Source organism: Plasmodium gonderi, assembly GCF_002157705.1.
Source record: "Plasmodium gonderi DNA, contig: Chr07, whole genome shotgun sequence".
In the NCBI taxonomy this organism is placed as follows: Eukaryota; Apicomplexa; class Aconoidasida; order Haemosporida; family Plasmodiidae; genus Plasmodium; species Plasmodium gonderi.
The window spans coordinates 639,972-660,066 of NW_021628932.1; the positions used below are offsets into that span (position 1 = coordinate 639,972).

Below are 20,095 nucleotides of genomic sequence, written 5' to 3' on the forward strand. Positions count from 1 at the left end.
TTAAAAGAAAAAAATAAAATAAAATAAATAAATATTTGATACAACAGAAATCGTTTCCTGTTTTTGTTTATTAGTGGTCTTCAAAAAACCTCCAATTATTATCGTGTTATTTTAATATGTTTATTTTATTTATGTGCTGAATTTATTTATTTTTATTTTATTTTTTTTTCTTATGCAACTAATTCTTGTTATTGCACATATGACAGTGCATGCAAGGGATACTTCGCAAGAATGCAGACTCACGGATTACGCATAACAGATACAGGGGTGTAGAAAAAAAAAAAAAAAAAAAAAAACACACAAGAAGAATATACACATATATGCATCCATGAATGAATGAACAAATGAACATGAAAGAAAGTATCACATCCATCAAAGTGGCAAAAGTTGATGTATGCAAATGCAAAAACGTAATTCCAAAAAGGAATGATCAAAGAAAATCTGTTGAATCAAAATAAATGTGGAAAAGTATGTACTTTCTCACGTTTAACATTATTAGAGGGGTTCGTTTTTCTATTATAATTATTTTCACATCAGATGAACGTTTTACAACTTCTCTCAACACCAGTGCATACATACGTTGACAAACCGTAGCTCTTAATTTAAAAAAAAAACAGATGAAAGCAAACGAAAGCAAACGAAAGCAAACGAAAGCAAACGAAAGCAATTGAAAGCAAATGAAAGCAAGTAAAGGAAAAAAAAAAAAAAAAAAGCACAAAGAAGAACGAAACAGAAACAATTTTGAAAATATTGAAAACAAAAACAATAGCGACAAAAATGGTTAATAAAAATGGAGGATCTCGTTTTATGATTGTAAAAAGAATTGACACACACGTGAGAAATTTAAATGTCCTCATAACAAGTATGCATCATGCTATTATATTGGTAGCGTATATGAAACAAAAAAAAAAATAAAATAAGTGATTTTCCAATCCAAGTACATCCATTTTGTTAATTTACTTATTATTCCACATATATTCACCTACATTTATATATATCATCACCTTTTGCGCAAGAATTTTTTCTAATGCATATTCGTTAAACCCGACTTTTGAGTTTTTACTTTTGTTTTATTTTTTTACGATATTCTGGTTTCTTTTTTTACGACATTCTGGTTTCTTTTTTTACGACATTCTGGTTTCTTTTTTTACGACATTCTGGTTTCTTTTTTTACGATATTCTGGTTTCTTTTTTTACGACATTCTGGTTTCTTTTTATACGACGTTCTGATTTATTTTTTTACGACGTTCTGTAATTGTTTCTTTTCTGCGCTTTTTTTTTTTTTTTTTTTTTTTTTTTCCATTTTTGAGCTTTATTTTTTCTCTTTCATTTTTTCTTTTTCCTATTGAGCAATTAATTTTACCACAACTTGGCATCTCCTCTCACTTTATATTTGTGTTATGTTTTTTTAAATATACATATAAATATATGTTTTTATTTATATATATGCATATATATATATATATATATATATATATTTTTTTTTTTTTTTTTTTTTTTTTTTTTTTTTTTTTTTTTTTTTTTTTTTTTTTTTTTTTTTTTTTTTTTTTTTTTTTTTTTTTTTTTTTTTTTTTTTTATTTTTTTTTTTTTTTTTTTTTTTTTTTTTTTTAAATTATATTTTTTTTTTTTTTTTTTTTTTTTTTTTTTTTTTTTTTTTTTTTTTTTTTTTTTTTATTCTTGTTGCGCTTGTTGTTTATACAAAATTTGGTTTCTTTTTTTTCATTCTCATTTGAAGAAAAAACAACAGGTGGAGAGGCTAAAAAGGGCAAGATATACAAAATTGTTAAAAGTTATACGGGATCACACAAAAACAAGTATTTATAAGAAACCAACTTATATATATATATATATGTATAATATGCTTAAGTAGTTTTAAGAAGACCCAAAAATACCGCACGTAGAATTATATATACAAGTGCGCGTGGGCAGAATATTACATATACATAAACAGATATGTACATTTTTGTATATATATATATATTACTGGTAATTAGTACAGTACACAAGCTTACACGCACAGATACACATGTATACTTATTCCACTTATAAATTCTCGCAAATCATTAGTATAATCTGAGAAAAAAAAAAAAAAAAAAAAAAAAAAGAGAAACTGCAAACAGACACACACGATGCCATCGAAAAAGGTGAAAGACAACATATCGAAGCTGGAATATGACCATAATGAAATGAATCATCTGAAGGTAAATAAGTGGATTGCTGTTGGATTATATTCACTAGTTGCAGCAGTTGCTACATTTGTACATTCAGGATTCAGTGGGTGGCAACCAATTATATACAAATCAGGAGCATTTAGTGAATTATGTGGTCCAACAGATGAAAAGCAAATATTTCGAGTTGATGCAAATATATCCTATGATACATGTGGGAATAGAGATGCAGCTGTTAATAATTTATTTACCTTGTCATTCTTTGTTCATTTCTTCTTATCATCTGTAAGTGGTTATGTATTAGATACGTTTGGAGAAAAAGTTTGTTTTTTAAGTGGGCAAATTATTTTGGCATTAGCATTTTTTTCATTGGCAGTATTAAGATTTTCCTATGTATGGTATATATTTTTTTTAATGCTTGGTATATCAGCTGATTTGTCATTTATTCCTTTGTTAAAAATATCAAAATTTTTTCCGGGACAAGAATCACTAATTTTTGGAATTTTGGGATCAGCTAGATCTACAGGATTTTCTATTGGATTACTTTTAAAAATAGGATTTTTTTATACATTCAATTTTAAGGAAGATGAATTTTATATTTTATGTATTTTTTATCTATGTACATGTAGTTTGTATGCATTTATAGTTGGAATATTTATAATACCAAGTAAAAAAAGTAGCACATCACAGTTTAATAGTAGTGAAGGTGCAACAGGTTCATCAAATGCAGAAAGAAAAAGAAACTTAGGCATGATAAATGAAATGGATAAAATTGAAAGTGGAGAAAGAAAACCATACAATAATGATAATAAACCACAATTTATAGATAAAATAAAATCTCTTTGGAATCATCCACAAAAGTGGGAATATTTAATAACATTATTTATATGTAGTTCTAGTATGATTAGATTTGATTATTTTATAAAAACGAACAGATCCTTTTTTATATGGCAAGATAATGATCTTACAACAGTATTTTCTTTATCCACTATATTATCATTTATTCCAACTCCCCTTTTTGGATATTTGGCAGGAAAATTTGGTTCATTATATAGTATAATAACAAATAATATTTTTATATTTTTAACATATATATGTATACTATTTGATGGATATTTTTTCAGAATGATGGCAATAATTCTATTTTTTCTTTACATTTCTTTCGTTTTTTCATGTTTCTATTGTTATGTTGATGAGAAATATTCCAAAGAACATTTTGGAAAATTGTGTGGAATTATGTTTGCAGCTAGTGCTCTATGTTTAATTATAAATTTCTACCTCACCTATTTGACCAATGTTGTGTATATATACCTAGGAGATAAGAAACATTTGCCTGTAACTTACGGATTGAATGTTTTGGGTGTTGTTACGTTGATATGCTGTGTATATTTAAAAATTACAGAAAAGAAGAAATGAATTTATTTCGGAAGAATTAGAGACGAGATATAACAAGGCGGACAGGGAGAAGTGTGTGCTATATTATATTTTTCTTTATTGAACAGAAGGATGTTTGCGTAATCTCAGAATGTATATATATATATATATATATTCCTACAATTGTGCGTGCAAGTGCATTGTTGCATACCTTACCAAATGTTTCTGGCCATTATTAGAACCAAAAAAAGAAAAAAAAATTGCACTTCATTGTTCTCACCACTTTTTGGGTAAACTGGCATACACATGTATCCGTAGGTACATATACACAAACACATGCTTCTGGGTGTATCTACGTATGCATCCAAATGAGTACGAGATTTTATGCATGTCTAAAAATATCACTACTTGTGTATATCGTTTTTTTACTATCTTTTTTAAAAGTTTCCATATATATATATATATATATGTTTGTTTGTTTGTTTGTTTGTTTGTTTGTTTTTTCATACCTATATATCTGTATTCACAACAAACTTATTCGCACGAATCGTTCTTTCTTTTATTTGTACGCCAAATGCACATTTGAAATGTACGTGTATTTTTTTTCCTTTTTCTTTTATACAAAGAAGATATGCTTATGCATATCTGCACAAGAAAAATTTCCTACCTGTATTTTATGCATCCTTATGACTATTTCCTATTAACCCAAAGCTCGGTTTTTAATTCCCCTTTTATTTTTAATATCTCCATTCCATTGATATGATTGTTTTTCTCCTTTTACTAAACAATTGTCTGCTAATGTCAATTTTAATTTATCACGATTTATGACAATTTGTTCTATTTCATTTCAGAGTAATATTGTTTTTTCTTTTATTTCTTTTTTTTCTTTTATTTCTTTTTTTTCTTTTTTTTCTTTTTTTTCTTTTTTTTCTTTTTTTTCTTTTATTTCTTTTTTTTCCTTTTTTTCTTTTTTTTCTTTTATTTCTTTTTTCCACGCCACCCCCCTCCCCCCCCCAGTTTTACACATTATTCCAATGATTTGTTAACAACAGGGGGGGTATCAATTTTTAGTAATAGAAGAAAAAATACCCTTTTGTTCTTATTTTTTTATTACTTACCAATATGAGTATATTTTCAAGTTAAGCTATTTAATATCACCTAACTTCTTTCTTTTTTTTTTTTTTTTTTTTTTTTGCTTTGTTGCAAGAGAAAATAACTTTAAAGAAAAAAAACAAATTTTGTTCTATATCCCATATGTAAATTAATCACATTTTAGTTTTTTTCATAATGTGAACTTTTAAATGTTCCACATATATATAAATGTCTATTTCTACCAAGTAGAAGAGGGAAAGGTTGGTGGTACTGCCCTTTTCGGTATGCATCATATGTGGTTAAAAATATATTTCTTTAAAGTATATCAGCCTTTATGTAGGCTTGGAGAAAAAGAACAAATGTATTTCCTTCTTTTTCTGTAAAGGTATAATAAATACGTGTGTACAAAAAAAAAAAAAAAAAAAAAAACCTGAACTAATTTTATTTTTTTCCTTATTTTTTGTCTGTATATTGTGTATACGTTTGAGTGAACACCACTAGATAAAAGAGAACAAAAGGAAGATAAATGCACATAAAAATAAAGTAATGGTTGAGCCAATCCAATTAAAACCATTAAATAACATATACATTTCTATATATAAAAGAAAAGAAAGAAAAATAAAAAATATTTATAATAATAATAATAATCAATATTTTAAAATTTATATTTTTTTTTATTTACTTTTCTCCGAGTTTTTTATTTTATTTTTTTTTTTTTTTAAAAACACAACGAAAAAAAAAAAATTATTCCCAAATAAAATTGCAATTCCGTCTTAAATTAACAAATCATCAAAAAAAAAAAAAAAAAAAAAAAAATTAAAAATTAAAAAGGAAAAAAAAAAAAAAAAAAAAAAAAATACAAAATTTGTACACATAACACACAATACTAGTGTTGTACGGATGAATATACGGCTTCGAGAAAAAATTGCAAAAACCAAAATGAGGAAATGATATTCTGATTTTACAACAGAACAATACTGTCTGTCTACTTCTTAATACGTCCAATGAGTTATTCTAAGATACACCTCTTTTCCATTTTTCATGAATTATACACGATCATCGTTCATTGATATCGTGTCAACTTTTGGGTCAACTCGAACACGTTCACACTAATTGGTATTCATTCGAAAGGGAGTGTTACTGGAGAAGTATATAGCACACGTATACACACAGATGCATAAACGAACAGACGAACAGATGCACACCCTTCCATGTTCTTGCATCATTTGTCTTTTTCGTAAAAGTAAAACAAAGTAGTCTCTTTATTCATAGATTCTCTCTCCTTAGAAGTGCCTTCAAGAAAGTATTTGTAAATTTTTTTTTCCTTGTTTGTAAGCCCCTCCAAGAAATATGAATTTAGCTTCGTTTTGTTATTTATTAAAAAATGTATTCTGGTTTTTTCTGCCTTTCTCAAAATGTCGTAAAAATTTGTGGAAGGCCACTCATTAACTGGCAACAGATTGCACAGTTCATAAGCTGTTTCAAAATAAAATTGATTAAATAACCCAATGGTCACAGACACAGGATCAAACTTCAAGGTTTCAATGATATCATAATAAGATGGAAATTTAATTTTTATAACATTCTTTTTATACAATTTTACTGCAAAAAAGAGAGTTAATCGAATTTCATCTTCAGCAATTAACTTGTCTTCTCTTAACCCATTTTTATATTCTAAATATGCCTCATTACTAAGGACTGACAACCCGTATATATCAACTAGTGGCACACACGGGACTTCAACTAAATCGATGAAACTGAATGAGGTGTTAATGTCTTTTATTATTTCTTCAAACTCTAAGAAATTGTTATTTAATTTTATATTTTTCCCGATTTCTTCATTCATCTTTATAGATTTTCTCTAGTGTGTGTGTGTATGCACATTCATGAAGAGTAGTAGCAGGAAGAGTGTTTATAGGTGTACATACGATTGAAAACACATGCATGGTTCATGTAATGGTTCAAACGAACTTTCAAATATACAGCTACAGTTGTATATGGCACCTCTCATTCGGTAAGAAATATGTAGCATCTTTTCTTTTGATAACATTATGAAATTGTGCAAACATTACTTGGGATAATCTTTTTTTTTTTTATATAAATTTTATATTTTTATATAAATTTTGGATTAAAATTAATTGATTCTTTGGCAAGCTCACCAGTACATTCCCTTGAATCCCCTTTTTTAAAACACTCTTAACTTCTAGAACACAATAACGATTGAACTGTCTACTTATTTTATCGTTAACATTTCAAAACAGTGAATACGGTTGAAATATATATATATATATATATATATATATATGCAACCCACCTCTCCGTGGAAGTGTTGCACACAAATTTTCAATCTATAAAATGTGTGAAAGTATATGTGTCCTCCTGGGCCTGTCTCAATCTATCTGCACATGTATCTATATCATTACATACATTTTTAACAAACGCTTGTAGTTACGAAGCATTTACTGCTCTTATATATAAAGGCTAAATCCGTGTATGGGTGTGGGTGCGTGTGTGCATGTGTTCTTGTGTTCTTCTGTCCACGTGTTCGTCTGTCCATGTGTTCGTGTGTCCATGTGTGCATGTATGCGTGTTTGTGTTTGTGTTTCTTCTGAACACGTTCATGCATACATGCATTTAATGCATAGGTGTGTAATGAGTATTATATCATTATGATATAGATATGGGGATGTCTGTTAACCTTCCTCCTATGTATTGTGTAAAACACGTCGATATCATTTTTCCAACGCATACATAAATGGTGTATTTTTGAGGCCTATTCGGATCTGTATATGTACGTGCATAAACTGAAACTGCAACAGAAGTAAGAGAAGTTTCTGTAGCTGTTCTTATCGCTAATCGTTTCAACACAGGTCAATTCAAATGTGAAAAAACAGTCTCCTTAAATTATCTTTCGGATTCTTGCATGTACTTGCAGCGTTAGAGGAGAAAAAGGAATTGCAACATAAAAAAAAAAAAAAAAAAAAAAAACCACATATGCATGTATGTATACATATACATATATATAAATATGTATGCAAATATGTACACAGGTATGTATACTAATATGTACACAAGTATGTGTACTAATATGAACGCAAATATGAACACAAATATGAACACAAAAATGAATATAAAAATGCATGTACATATGCTGCACCAGCAGGCTTACGAAATGAAGAAATAGCTTATTGCATTTCTTCGCTTAAAAGGAAAAATGCACATATTCATGCATATACTATTTTGTGCAATATGAAAAATATGTGTATGTGTTCACACACATCCGGCCACGCTTCGTTTAACAAAAGGGGAATTGTAAAAATTCCGATTTGTTAGCAAGTACAATTGAATGGGCAATTCGAAAGGAAAGAAATCTGTTTCATTAACATTCGCATTTTTCTGTACCTTCTAAATCTACCGCATTATGGCAGAAGGTGATATAAAAAAAAAAAAAAAAAAAAAAAAAAAATTGAAGAATCGAGAATGAAGAATGAAGAATGAAGAATGCACATATCAAATTAAAAACCACGCGTTGTGTTTTCAAGTGATTATATTATTCAGAGCTCCTAGTTGCATAAGTCTTGACGTTAATTCGTTTTCATGATTGATTGGTGGATACAGCTATCGGATGTCATAAGGCACATTCTTTTAAGTGCTGGGAAATTTTTCATACTCATGTGTTACATATATATATATATATATATAAATACACGTACATGCACATGCATTATAAATACACATTTTTTATAAGGGAAAATTGCACTAGCATGTGATTTAAAAAAGGGCTCCCTTCTACTAAAATGGAAGAAATATATAAACACAAGGAAAACAATTGTCTTTTTCTTTCCTTCTATTTATCTTCCTTTTCTTTTCCTTTCGTTTCCATCTTCCTTTTTTTTTGCCCTGGGATGAATCTGACAGAGGAAATTTTTTTTGCAATAGATAAATAAATCCCATCTGTTTTCCTGTCGAAAATGTGCAAAAAAAAAGTATGGAAAAAATAATTCTTTTTAATATATATATGTATATATTATATATACATAGTAAGTGCATAATAATATACATATGTGTAAATGGCACATGTAAGCATACATATGCATCATATATATTTTTGCAATATTGTTGGAAAACAAAAAACAATTTCGAAATTTCCCCCCACCCTATTTATTTGAAAAAAATTATAGGCAACACAAAATTTATGTGCCAGTTTGGGAACATGTATTAAAATATAAATAAAAAACTAAGGGAATGCTTATTCTAAATAAAGTTTCAACGACGTAAAAAAAAAAAAAAAAAAAAAAAAAAATTCCTTTTTAAAAATTCCACATATATTGTAAAGAATAAGGTTTTATATCCGTTATAGAAGGAAATCTTCGAAATTTATGTTTACTTTTTTTTTTTTTTTTTTTTATGACCTGAACTGTAAAACTTTTATGCATATTTTTTTTTCCTGACAAATTTTTTAAAGTTTCTTACAAGTTATGCTTATTCACTTTCAATATTCTTTTATTACTGCAAAAAATTTGTTTGTTCTATATAGATGAATATTTAGTGTGAATATGAAATCTTTTTATTTTTTTTTTTTTTTTAGTTCAGTTTTTCTTTTTCTTTTGTGTGATTTCGTTTAAATGTGATAATCTCCCCCTTTGCAAACAGCAAAACCATAGTTTATAGGAATAAGCTCTTAATCTTACTGTTCTATTTTTCATTTCTTCCATCAAAGTGGAACGTGCATGGAGAGTCAACTCATAAGCATAAATGGTAATACTCTACTGCTAATCCAAACAAACACTACTACTACTGCTACTACTGCCACTACTGCTACTGCCACTACTTCGGCTGAATCCAATTCCCCCGTTCAGATGTATTCCCTATGGAAAGAAGTGAGTGATCAGATAAAAAAAAAAGCAGAAGATTTAAATAACAGCATTCAAGAATTCAACACAAACAATGAGGAGGTGTCACAAAGTTGTTACAATGAAGATAGTATGAACAGTGAACAAACGGGACAAGTTCATATGCAAGATATCAGCATAAAACACTGCATACAGGAAAAATTACATATCATAAATGACAAGTACATAAATAAGAAGGATTTTCCTGAACTACAGTATTATAATGAAAAGATTGTCAGCGGATTTAACAATTTTAAGAAGATAGTGGGAGAAATTTACAATGATAAGTTGAATAGCTTAATCCTGGATGACATGAGCACTGGGGTTGGAAGTGGGAGTGGAGGCAGGAGTGGAGGCAGGAGTGGAGGCAGGATTGGAGGCAGGAGTGGAGGCGGGATTGGAGGCAGGAGTGGAGGCGGGATTGGAAGCAGCATTGGCACAGGGGGAGAAAAAATTTACCTGTCCAAAATTGTTCCATGGAAAAAGGGAGACATTATGATTTCCAAAATTTATCGAAAAAAATATGAAGAGGGATTTCCCATTAATTTACCTGATCAAAATTTAAATAAATATGTATACCAGAAAATTTTAAAATTAAACTTGGATGGAAATAAAATTAGAAACACTAATATTTTGCAGAATTATAATTTTAATTGGCTAAAAAAAAAAGAACAAAGTGAAAAAATTTTACTTGATGATCCAAATTTAGAAAATACCAAAAAAAATTTAGTCCCGTTCTACATGTCCGAAATGGATTTCTGGAAATCCTATTTCTTCAACATAGATATTATATACAATGAAATTGCAGACGATATTTACTTAAGTAAGAAAAAATTCCCCACAGGAATTGAGGGCTTGAATTTTGTACCTCTTCCAAATGCAGGAAATGTTGAGCATGTAGCATCATCTAATGAGGTGAACAATATATTATCATTATTCACTATGGAAGAAAAAGCAATAAATTTAAAATCAAAAAATGAATATATGCTTAAAAGGAACGAATTTTCTAAACAAGGTATGGAACCCGTTGAAGAGTACATATCTATCAAGAAGATAGAAAATGAGTCAAACTCCAAAAGTTTAAATAAAATGTGTGATATTAACATGAATACAGAAGGAAACGAAAGGACATTGGGTACTATGTCAAGTTGTCTAAATTTACAAAATTCTAATAATCAAGATTGGATAAGTTATAACGGACATTTAAATAAACCGAGTGAAGAAACTAGGCAAAATAAAAAAGATGGAGATGCTTTCTTACATAACTGTTCACACGTACGGAATGGCAAATCGAGTGATCTCTACAAATCAGACGATCCTACTAAATCAGACTATCCTAACAAATCAGACGATTTTGACAAATCAAACGATCTTACCATATCAAAAGATCTTACCAAATCAAACGATCTTACCAAATCAAACGATCTTACCAAATCAAACGATCTTACCAAAAGAGAGGACGAAGCAAACCCCGTCATTTCAAGCTTATCATTTGATGACCAATGTCAAATGACGAGAACAAAAATTAACGGACTGAATATTTATATGGACAATGACATATATATAAATCTTCGAGAAAAATCAGAAACTTTTAAATCCCTATTTGTGAATGACAACGAGAAGCATGATAGAGGCATAAAAGAGGATCCAGTTATGTATGACCATCTAGAACATGTAAACGATTCATTATTTGCACCCCTTAAGGATCCATTTGACGAAGGAAAGTCAGTAGAACTCTCTGGTTATACCATGGAGTATAAAGAAAAGGCAAATTATAATGCAGAATTGGATTGTAACACCAAAATGAAAGAACATAGTAAAATCCATCTCAACACCTTGACCATTTCAGAGAACAATATAAATTTTTTGGATTACATTGAAGAAGAAAATAAAAAGGTGTACGGGGAAGAAAAATCTAGCAATAATGCTGAACATAAGCCTGTATGTTCTGATGAAATGGATCATAAAAAGGGAGTTGATATACTTTTGAGTACCAACTGGCATGACACAAGTGACGTATATGTTTCTAAAAGTAGTGAAGAAAACAATCATTTAAACAAGGATTTGTATCAAGAGGACGCGATGTGTAGTAATGTGCGAAAGCAAGACAACAAAGAGGAGAAAGAAGAAAAGGATGAACGGGAGAAAGAAGAAAAGGGGGAAGGGAAAAAAATTTCTTCGTGTAATAACCTGAAAAAAGTGAAAGAGAACGAAGAGTTGGACAAGTGTGTGCAGCTTGCACAGGAAGGATTTGCAACGAAAGAACAGAAGACTTCACATGATTCATTATTTATCAATTGTGCAAATGAGAGGAATGGTTGTACAAAATCGGACAGTGAGGAAAATGAAGGTAATAGAAACTGTTATGATAAGATAAAAAATGATCCCATTTTTTTAGAAAAAAATAAAAGTAATACATTGTATAATAAAGCAAGCAGTAGTAGTGAAGATGTTGAAGCTGTAGATGCCTTAATCAACACTACAAATGATTTGAACGAACGTAACAATAGTAGTAGTGTGTCTAATGAGGTAAATAATCTTGAAGATGTAGAGAAGGATATTAATGATTGTTATCAAAGCCAAATGTTACATAGTTTTAGTTCAAAAGGGTGTACGATTAATTCAACAGAGGAAGAAGAATCTCAAGATAATAATGACTTCACTAACAGAGGAAAGGTATTGAGACAGGAAAGCTATACAAAGAGCTATGTTTACCAATCCACTGAAACTGAACCAAATGATACAATGGAAAAATCAATTGATCAAATTGAAATACGTAGCGATATAGATGTTACAAACGAATCCATAGATGTGTCAAGCTGCTGGAAGACAAAAGGAGACGCAAAAAATATGTTAAAAGAAAATGATATAAGTATTGATGAATTAAATTTTGCAGACGAATTTGAATTTGATATAGATTCAAATAAATTTAACGCACAAGAGTTGGAAGAATTTGAAAAGGATCTTTTAAATGCTTAGAGGGAGATGAATATTTATCTATGATATTTTGCATTGGTACAAGAGGGGAAGTTAGTTTTCTTCATTATCAAACAATTGCAACAAATTAACATCGTACGTGTATATATGAAAAGGAAAAAAAAAAAAAAAATCACACACACACACACCGCCCTTAGGACAATTTTTGTGTGAAGAAGGGTATACTACATTTTTTTTTTTTTTTTTCTCCCATCTATACTGTATAAACGCTTTTATTTCCAAATGGTTGCAAAAGCCAAAGGTGGATTTTTTTTTTTTTTTTTTTTTTGCGTATTTTTCTTCTACTGCACTTGCGTTGTATATATTTTGTATCCAGCATACATCTGTTTATTAAGTTTTGTAAATGGTTGTTTAGTGGAGCCTCCCTTTTTTTTTTTTTTTTTTTTTTTTTCCCATTTTTCGTAATGTTTTGCAGATATGAATAGTTTAAAAAAAAAATAGTATAATATATCACAAAACAAACACGCTGGCCCTTTATTTTTCTATTTTTTTGTAACCTTATTTATGCAAGAAAGTTTAAGGGGATTACAGCAATTCCCCTACACCCTCCGCACACACGCCCATACATTTGTGAATAAGTTACTTGTGCATCCTTTTCAGTATACCACACACCTGTTGATAAACGGATTTTTGTTTCTCACACCTTTTCTTCCCTTATTATGTAAGAAAACATATATATATATTATGTATATATTTACCAACTTGTTTTTGTTAGATTCTTGATTTTTAAATGAAAATGTGTATTTGTGAATTATACGATGGTCGCATATTTTTTTGCTTGCATAAAATGGGTTAGGGGGGTGGAGAGACCATGCCGGTACGCCATTATGGCCCAAAAAATGAACAAAAAAAAAGGAAAGGAAAATAACCCAAAAGGGTAAGAAAAATAAAGCAAAAACAAGGCAAAAACAAGGCAAAAACAAGGCAAATATAAGGCAAACATAACGCAAACATAACGCAAATATAACGCAAAAATAAAATATAAAAGATAGTTCAAACGTAGCACATCGAAAGCGTAAATTTTAACTAGACGCAATTCGACATGTTGTATATTTCTTTGATAACCTCAATGAATAGGTGTACATATTTATGTTGTCAAAATGTAGAGATATATTGGGAAAATCTTTCTTCCTGTATCGTAATTTCTCTGACGCTGTAAGAATACTCTATGTCACTTGGAGAAGGGTCTTCCACAAATTTTTGTCCTAAGTATGTCAAGAAGGAAGAATAATCTAGATTTCCAAGTCAGCAACAATTGTATGTACACAATTTTCCAAAAGGTGAAGGAAAAGTATCCTCCACAAATTTCATAAAACGGTAGATGAGCCACTACTTGATGATTTCCTATATAAGCAATGGATCCCTTCCATTTTTCAATGAAAGATGGGATTTGGTGTGCTTGTGTATTATTTTTCAAATGTGTGTTAAAAAGATTTGATAAATAATATGCTTCCTGTTTTGCATTTTGTGCAGTTGGAGCTGGAGATTTGTAATTTTCATCTATCTGTTTTAGATATTCACAGAACTGTTGTATATCCATTTGTACTTTTTTATTTTTGTTGTAGTCCCACTTAGATGTGCTTACTTGTGGGAATTTTTTTGATAATTCATCTGCCTTGGACTTGAGCAAATCAGATGTAAAGTTCGTTGGAGAATTCGAAAAAGTATTTATCACATCTTTTACATGTTCTTCTAGTTTCAATGGTTGTATTTTTTTACAATCTCCAATGGCATATATGTTGTTTTCCTTAATTCCTATAACGGCTAGCTGTGCATTAACATTTAAAATTTTGTTATTAACTTGTTCAGGTATTTTTTTTAAAAAATTCATAATAAGCGAAGTTTGTGCAAGTCCACTCGCCCAAATAAGCATACCATAAGGTACCTTTTTTCCTTTCTCGTTTTTGTTAACACTAGATTGGATATATATATTATTCTCATCAACCTCTCTTACGTAATAATTTGTCTGTACATTTATATTTAAATTCTGAAATGTTTTTTTTGTAAAGTCAGATATATTTTGTGTAAAAGTAGGAAGTAAATTATTCCCCCCTTCGACTATGCTAACAGATATAAATGGGTAAATATTTTTATATTTCTTTTTAACATCCTTATGAATAAAATCTGCAAACTCACCTGCCACCTCAACTCCCGTAGGACCACCGCCTACTACCACAACATGAAGTAATTTTCTTATCTCCTCATCTGAAAAGTTTGACATGGAGCATGTTTCTAATATTTTTAAAAATTTTTCCCGAATTTGTAATACACCTTGAATATCTTTTACAAAAAAGGCATATTTATCTACCCCTTTAATATTAAACGAGTTTGTTTTAGCTCCTACTGATATTATTAAATAATCGTACTCAATTTTTACTTCTTTATTATTATTGTCCTTACATGTAATGAATTTTTCTGTAGGTTCTATATCTGTACATTCCAACTGCAGATAGCTACCTGATAATCCATTTTTTTTTAAAAATTTAGAAACTTTTTCTGTGCAAGCATTGGTACTTAATGTTCCACTACATAGGCATGGTAACAAAGGAGTAAAAGTAAAATAATTTCTTGGGGAGATTAATGTTATATCGTATTTTCTAAAATCAATGTTTAATAAAAAATGAATTCCACCCCATCCAGAACCTAGAATAACTATTTTATCTTTTTTATGATTATACAATTTGGTTGTGTTAATTTCTCGCTTGTTATCATATACATATTTCACATTTCTTATTACACCACTCATCCCATTTTTCCTAAACTTTATTGACATAGTGTTTAATGATGCTTTTTTTTTTTTTTTTTTTTTTTTTTTTTTTTTTTTTCTTTTTTTTTAAAATAAAAAAAAAAAAAAAAAAAAAAAAAAAAAAAAAAAACTCCAAAAAAACGAGGAATCTAGAATTAGAACTACTAATATGACGAGTTCCCCAATTTAAAAAAAAGAAAAGAATATATTCAATTCAGCTTTCATATGAGGAGAAGAACGTCTCATATTTCTCAGTCAACATAGTAAACTTGTTTACACATAAATATATTAGGGAGTAATACACACATATACATGTGTACATACATGTGTGTAATTATTCACATGCATCTACAAGTACATATACATGTATATGTAAACTGACCTCTGGAAGAGACTTGTGTCTGTTGTTGTGTGAGGGTATAGGAGGTTATTAATAAATGTTGCGTACAAGGTTTCTTCGAATGACTGAATAATTCTAGGGTTCAATGGATCACTTAATAAATAGCATATTAAAAAGTATTCATACGCAAGGTAGCATATGCTGGCAAAATGCTTGTACCACACAAGTTAGTACATAATATAGAATAAGTGTGAGATACTGGAGTTGTAGAGTGGTAGGGTATACATGTTTATATATAAGCATACGGATTCATACAAGTATATAGTAAATAAATACTTTTATTCATACAGGTGCAAAACATGTATATATATATGTGGGTACACATGAGCCAAAATTTCTCATCTTCAGTTAACTTTAGTAATGAAACTGTGACAGAAAATATTTCACGCAATGAGAAATTATGTGCGAAAAATATTTTTTCAAGGATTGTTGAACAGCTGTATGGGTGTTACATTTTCTATTCAACACAATTAGCAATTATTTTTAAAACCCTCTCTTCTCTTTTTTTTTTTTTTTTTCCTCTGGAAAATGTATATGAAATAAAAATTTCTCCCGTAGAGAATGTATATATATATATGCATGTATTATATTTACCTCTTTGCTACATGCATGTACACATACACAAACATGTCACCATTTTTTTTTTCTCTGTATATTTTTTTTTTTTTTTTTTGGAGACTCTTGAAAAAACTGTTTCAAAAATCAAAAGATATCACTGTTAACACATATTTTTTTTTTATTCAAAATGTCATAACCTCGTGTAGAAAAAAAAAAAAAAAAAAAAAAAAAAAATTTAATAAAAAAATTTTTTAAAATTTAAAAAAAAAAAATAAAAAAAAAAAAAAAAAAAATTAAAAATAAGAAAAAAAAAAAAAAAAAAAAATAAAAAAAAAAAAAAAAAAAAAAAAAAAAAAAAAAAAAAAAAAAAAAAAAAAAAAAAAAAAAAAAAAAAAAAAAAAAAAAAAAAAAAAAAAAAAAAAAAAAAAAAAAAAAAAAAAAAAAAAAAAAAGGTTAAAAGAATAATGAAACAAATAAAAAAAAAAAAAAAATAATAAAGAAATAATAAAAGAAATAATGTGAAAAAAAAAAAAAAAAAATAAAAACACAATAAAAATAGAACACTTGTACAAGCATTACAAATTGTATATTTGGAAAATATATGTTCATATATGAAGTACATATAATAAAGTGTTATGTAATTCTAAATGTTATAAGTATCCCTTCAAAATATACAACTTGTCAATTACTTTTGTGATTTTTACTTTTACATATGTTTGCATAGAAAGCATACAATGTAGGTGAACATGTATATAATACATACATTCACTAGGGAGTTTCTACAACATTTGTTAATATTCTCAAATTAATATTCCAATAAACATACTCCCCCTCTGCGTATGTACAGCATTGTATAGGAGGAAAAGAAAAAAAAAAAAAAAAAAAAAAAAAAAAAAAAAAAAAAAAAAAAAAAAAAAAAAAAAAAAAAAAAAAAAAAAAAAAAAAAAAAAAAAAAAAAAAAAAACATGCCAATGTCGTCACCCTTATGTACCTTAATAAATAAAAAGGGGGAAACACATCCTTCATTCGCCTTTATGATAAAAAAAGGTTCATATAGACATACGTAAAAATATATACAACAGATATGTACATGTGCATAACGATTTTATGACTTTAATATACATAAACGGATAAGAGTAAAATTGCGCACACAATAATACGGCTACAATTACTACGATAAAACGAAAAGAAATTGGGCTTTCCCTATGAACAATATAAAAACTGTGAAATATACTTTTTACTGATGTATGTGTATGGATATACAGTGATTAACTGTTCATGCATCACATGTATGGGTGGGAGGTTACTTTTCAAAAGTGTTTTGATTTATAAAATTCAAATAAATTGTAACTTTCCCCCAAACCAACTAGTCGAGCATGATCTACTGAGTTTTTTGTCATCAAGGAGTAGCTAAATGAATTCATTTTTCCTCCCCCCTGTAACTATAAATATATATATATATATATATATATATATATATATATATATATATGCATTCATGTTTGCATATACTAGGGGGTGGGTCACGTTATATTAAAAATGATTCATACATTCGTTCATTCGTTCGTTCATTCCTTTTTTTTTTTTTTTTTTTTTCCTTTTAGTTCCATCATTGCATAAACATATCTTAGCTGGTATGAGTCCTCATTTTATTCACCCCCCCCACACACACACACCCCTCTTAAAAAAAATAAATAAAATATAATATTTTGTTAGTCCTTTGGTCTAAATTCCATAGCCTGTTTTTTAACCTTTTTTTCATATGAGTCCCTATCTTGCTGATATAGAAGGAATGGTTCTGCCTGTGCAGGCGAATTAGGATTAGGATTATCTAACAAGTCCTACGCGGGAGTGTGCAAGTGTGAGTATGCACGTGTGTGTGTGTGAATTGCACGTTGATGAGCACGAGTGGAAAGAGGGAAATTGGTAAAAGTTACACATGGAGGTTAGCGAGGAAATGTGGGTACAATAATCCATAACCCCATAGTGTTCATCGATTCCAAGGGATGTACAGAACTATATGTTATACATTCTGCAACAATGTCTAAATTACCTGAATTCCTAAGAGAATCTGTTTTATTGTTATGGAGGGCTTCCAGTCCTCATCTTCGTTTAAGATAGACAAACATACGGTTCCTAGGGGTGTAACCAAAGTGGTAAAAATATGATGGGTATTTAAGTGAAGCGGTAAAGTGGCATATGGGTGCCACTTGATTGTGTCGGATGTTTTTACACTTTTACGTTTTCTCATACTTTGCATTTTGCATGCGCCTGTGCGCGTTTGTCTTTCCTACCTGAAGGATATATGTTCGGATGAAACAATACAGTGGTGAATTTACACTTGGGGGGTTTACTAGGGTAATCTTCTGTGAATTCCATGGTCAGTGGAAATTCTCCTCCTTCCCAGAGACCTCCCTAAGGAAACAAATGGGGGAAAAACATGCCAAAAAATGTGCCAAAAAATACAATTATTTTATCACAGTTATGTTTTCGCATTTATAGATAAAAATAATCTACAGCAATTCCACACATTCCACTTTTCCATGGCAATTTTTTTGACAATATCTGCTAACATGTTATGTATATATTTATTGTGAACGCACCTTTTTTCCTGGTATTTTGCAAATCCATTTCATAATATCCAGACCTTTTCCATCATTCATTGGGCTATATTTTGCAGAAAAACCAGCGGGGTGATCTTTCCTCCATTCTGCTCTTTCCTGTGCTAACCTCTTTTTAGCTATAGACATTTTTTTTTTTTTTCAGTCAACAAGAAAATAAGAAATGAAATATAAATAACTTCTTCCCTTAGTGATTATAACTTTTTTTTTTCTTTCCGCTACTCTTTTATAATTTTAAATTGGTATATATTTTCATAAATTTTTTTACAGGTTTCGATTGGACCAGCAAAACTTAAGCCTCAGTTTCTTCCGGTGTAGGGCAATTTTTTCATTTTACATATAAAAAATATATATATATATAAACATAAATATGTAAATATATATATATATGTATAAATATATATATGTGTGAATATATTATGATTTCCTTTATTAGTAAAGCCAGTATTTTCCCTCTTCGTCGATTAATTAAATATGTTCTTTTCCTCTTTTTCGTTCTAACGCTTGATTACAATGAGTTATGATTGCTACTGATATTTGTATTGATATTTGTTCTAGTATTGTTTTTTTTTTTTTTTTTTTTTTTTTTTTTTTTTGTCTCCCCTCTTGTTAAGTTAGAACTTCCTATATTGTAATTAACTATTTTGTTCTCTTCAAAAAAATAAGTAATCATAAAATACGGGCAATTTTGATATATGAAAATTCTGGGGTGAGGGATAAAGCCACAGGGAAAAAAAAAAAAAAAAAAGTGCTGCAATAGTTCGTAATAGAAGAGAGTATATATTATTCTTCACTGGCTCCGAAAATTACTCTTTCCTTAACTATATGATTATTCCTACACTGGAAGAACTATTAAAAAATAAGAGATGTCCCAAAGTATAGACGACCAAAAAGTTGAAATTGTGGAATAGATTTGGCGTAAAAGAGTGCATCCTCATGTGAATTTACTTGCACTATGGTTGACAGAGAAAAAGCAAAGTCGAAACGGTATTTCTTGTTAATCTGAATCGTTAATAAATATCTCTTTTTTTTATAATCTCTCTTTTAGAAAACATATGAGAGTATCATAAAAATATTCTGGAAGGAGGGGAATTTGGACGAGAGTCCAAAAAAAAAAAAAAAAAAAAGGAATACGAATACAAAATGGATGAAAATAGGGGAAAAGAGGAAATAAGGTGAGACGCAAAAAAGAAAAGATGCATGTTATATACACAGAAAAACAGACGAGAATAAAATTTAATAAACT

The 20,095-nt window shown here is 28.9% G+C and overlaps 5 protein-coding genes across 5 annotated transcripts; 2 read left to right on the forward strand and 3 right to left on the reverse strand.

Annotated features, from left to right (window-relative positions):
* Positions 1–2,130: 2,130 nt before the first annotated feature.
* PGO_071260 (transporter) lies at positions 2,131–3,585 on the forward strand (the record flags this gene model as incomplete). The annotated part of the gene is made up of 1 exon (XM_028686999.1): positions 2,131–3,585. One exon carries the CDS (start codon positions 2,131–2,133, stop codon positions 3,583–3,585), a length of 1,455 nt encoding a protein of 484 aa, XP_028542800.1.
* Positions 3,586–5,857: 2,272 nt separating this feature from the next.
* Positions 5,858–6,481, reverse strand: PGO_071270 (GINS complex subunit Psf3; the record flags this gene model as incomplete). The annotated part of the gene is made up of 1 exon (XM_028687000.1): positions 5,858–6,481. One exon carries the CDS (start codon positions 6,479–6,481, stop codon positions 5,858–5,860), a length of 624 nt encoding a protein of 207 aa, XP_028542801.1.
* Positions 6,482–9,494: 3,013 nt separating this feature from the next.
* On the forward strand, positions 9,495–12,506 carry PGO_071280 (BSD-domain protein; the record flags this gene model as incomplete). Its single annotated transcript, XM_028687001.1, has 1 exon — positions 9,495–12,506. One exon carries the CDS (start codon positions 9,495–9,497, stop codon positions 12,504–12,506), a length of 3,012 nt encoding a protein of 1,003 aa, XP_028542802.1.
* Positions 12,507–13,695: 1,189 nt separating this feature from the next.
* On the reverse strand, positions 13,696–15,297 carry PGO_071290 (type II NADH:ubiquinone oxidoreductase; the record flags this gene model as incomplete). Its single annotated transcript, XM_028687002.1, has 1 exon — positions 13,696–15,297. One exon carries the CDS (start codon positions 15,295–15,297, stop codon positions 13,696–13,698), a length of 1,602 nt encoding a protein of 533 aa, XP_028542803.1.
* A 2,643-nt stretch (positions 15,298–17,940) lies between these two features.
* On the reverse strand, positions 17,941–18,978 carry PGO_071300 (SUMO-conjugating enzyme UBC9; the record flags this gene model as incomplete). The annotated part of the gene is made up of 4 exons (XM_028687003.1): positions 17,941–18,069; positions 18,282–18,364; positions 18,523–18,643; positions 18,832–18,978. The coding sequence occupies 4 exons, from the start codon at positions 18,976–18,978 to the stop codon at positions 17,941–17,943; spliced, it is 480 nt and encodes a 159-aa protein (XP_028542804.1).
* Between the last annotated feature and the right edge of the window lie 1,117 nt (positions 18,979–20,095).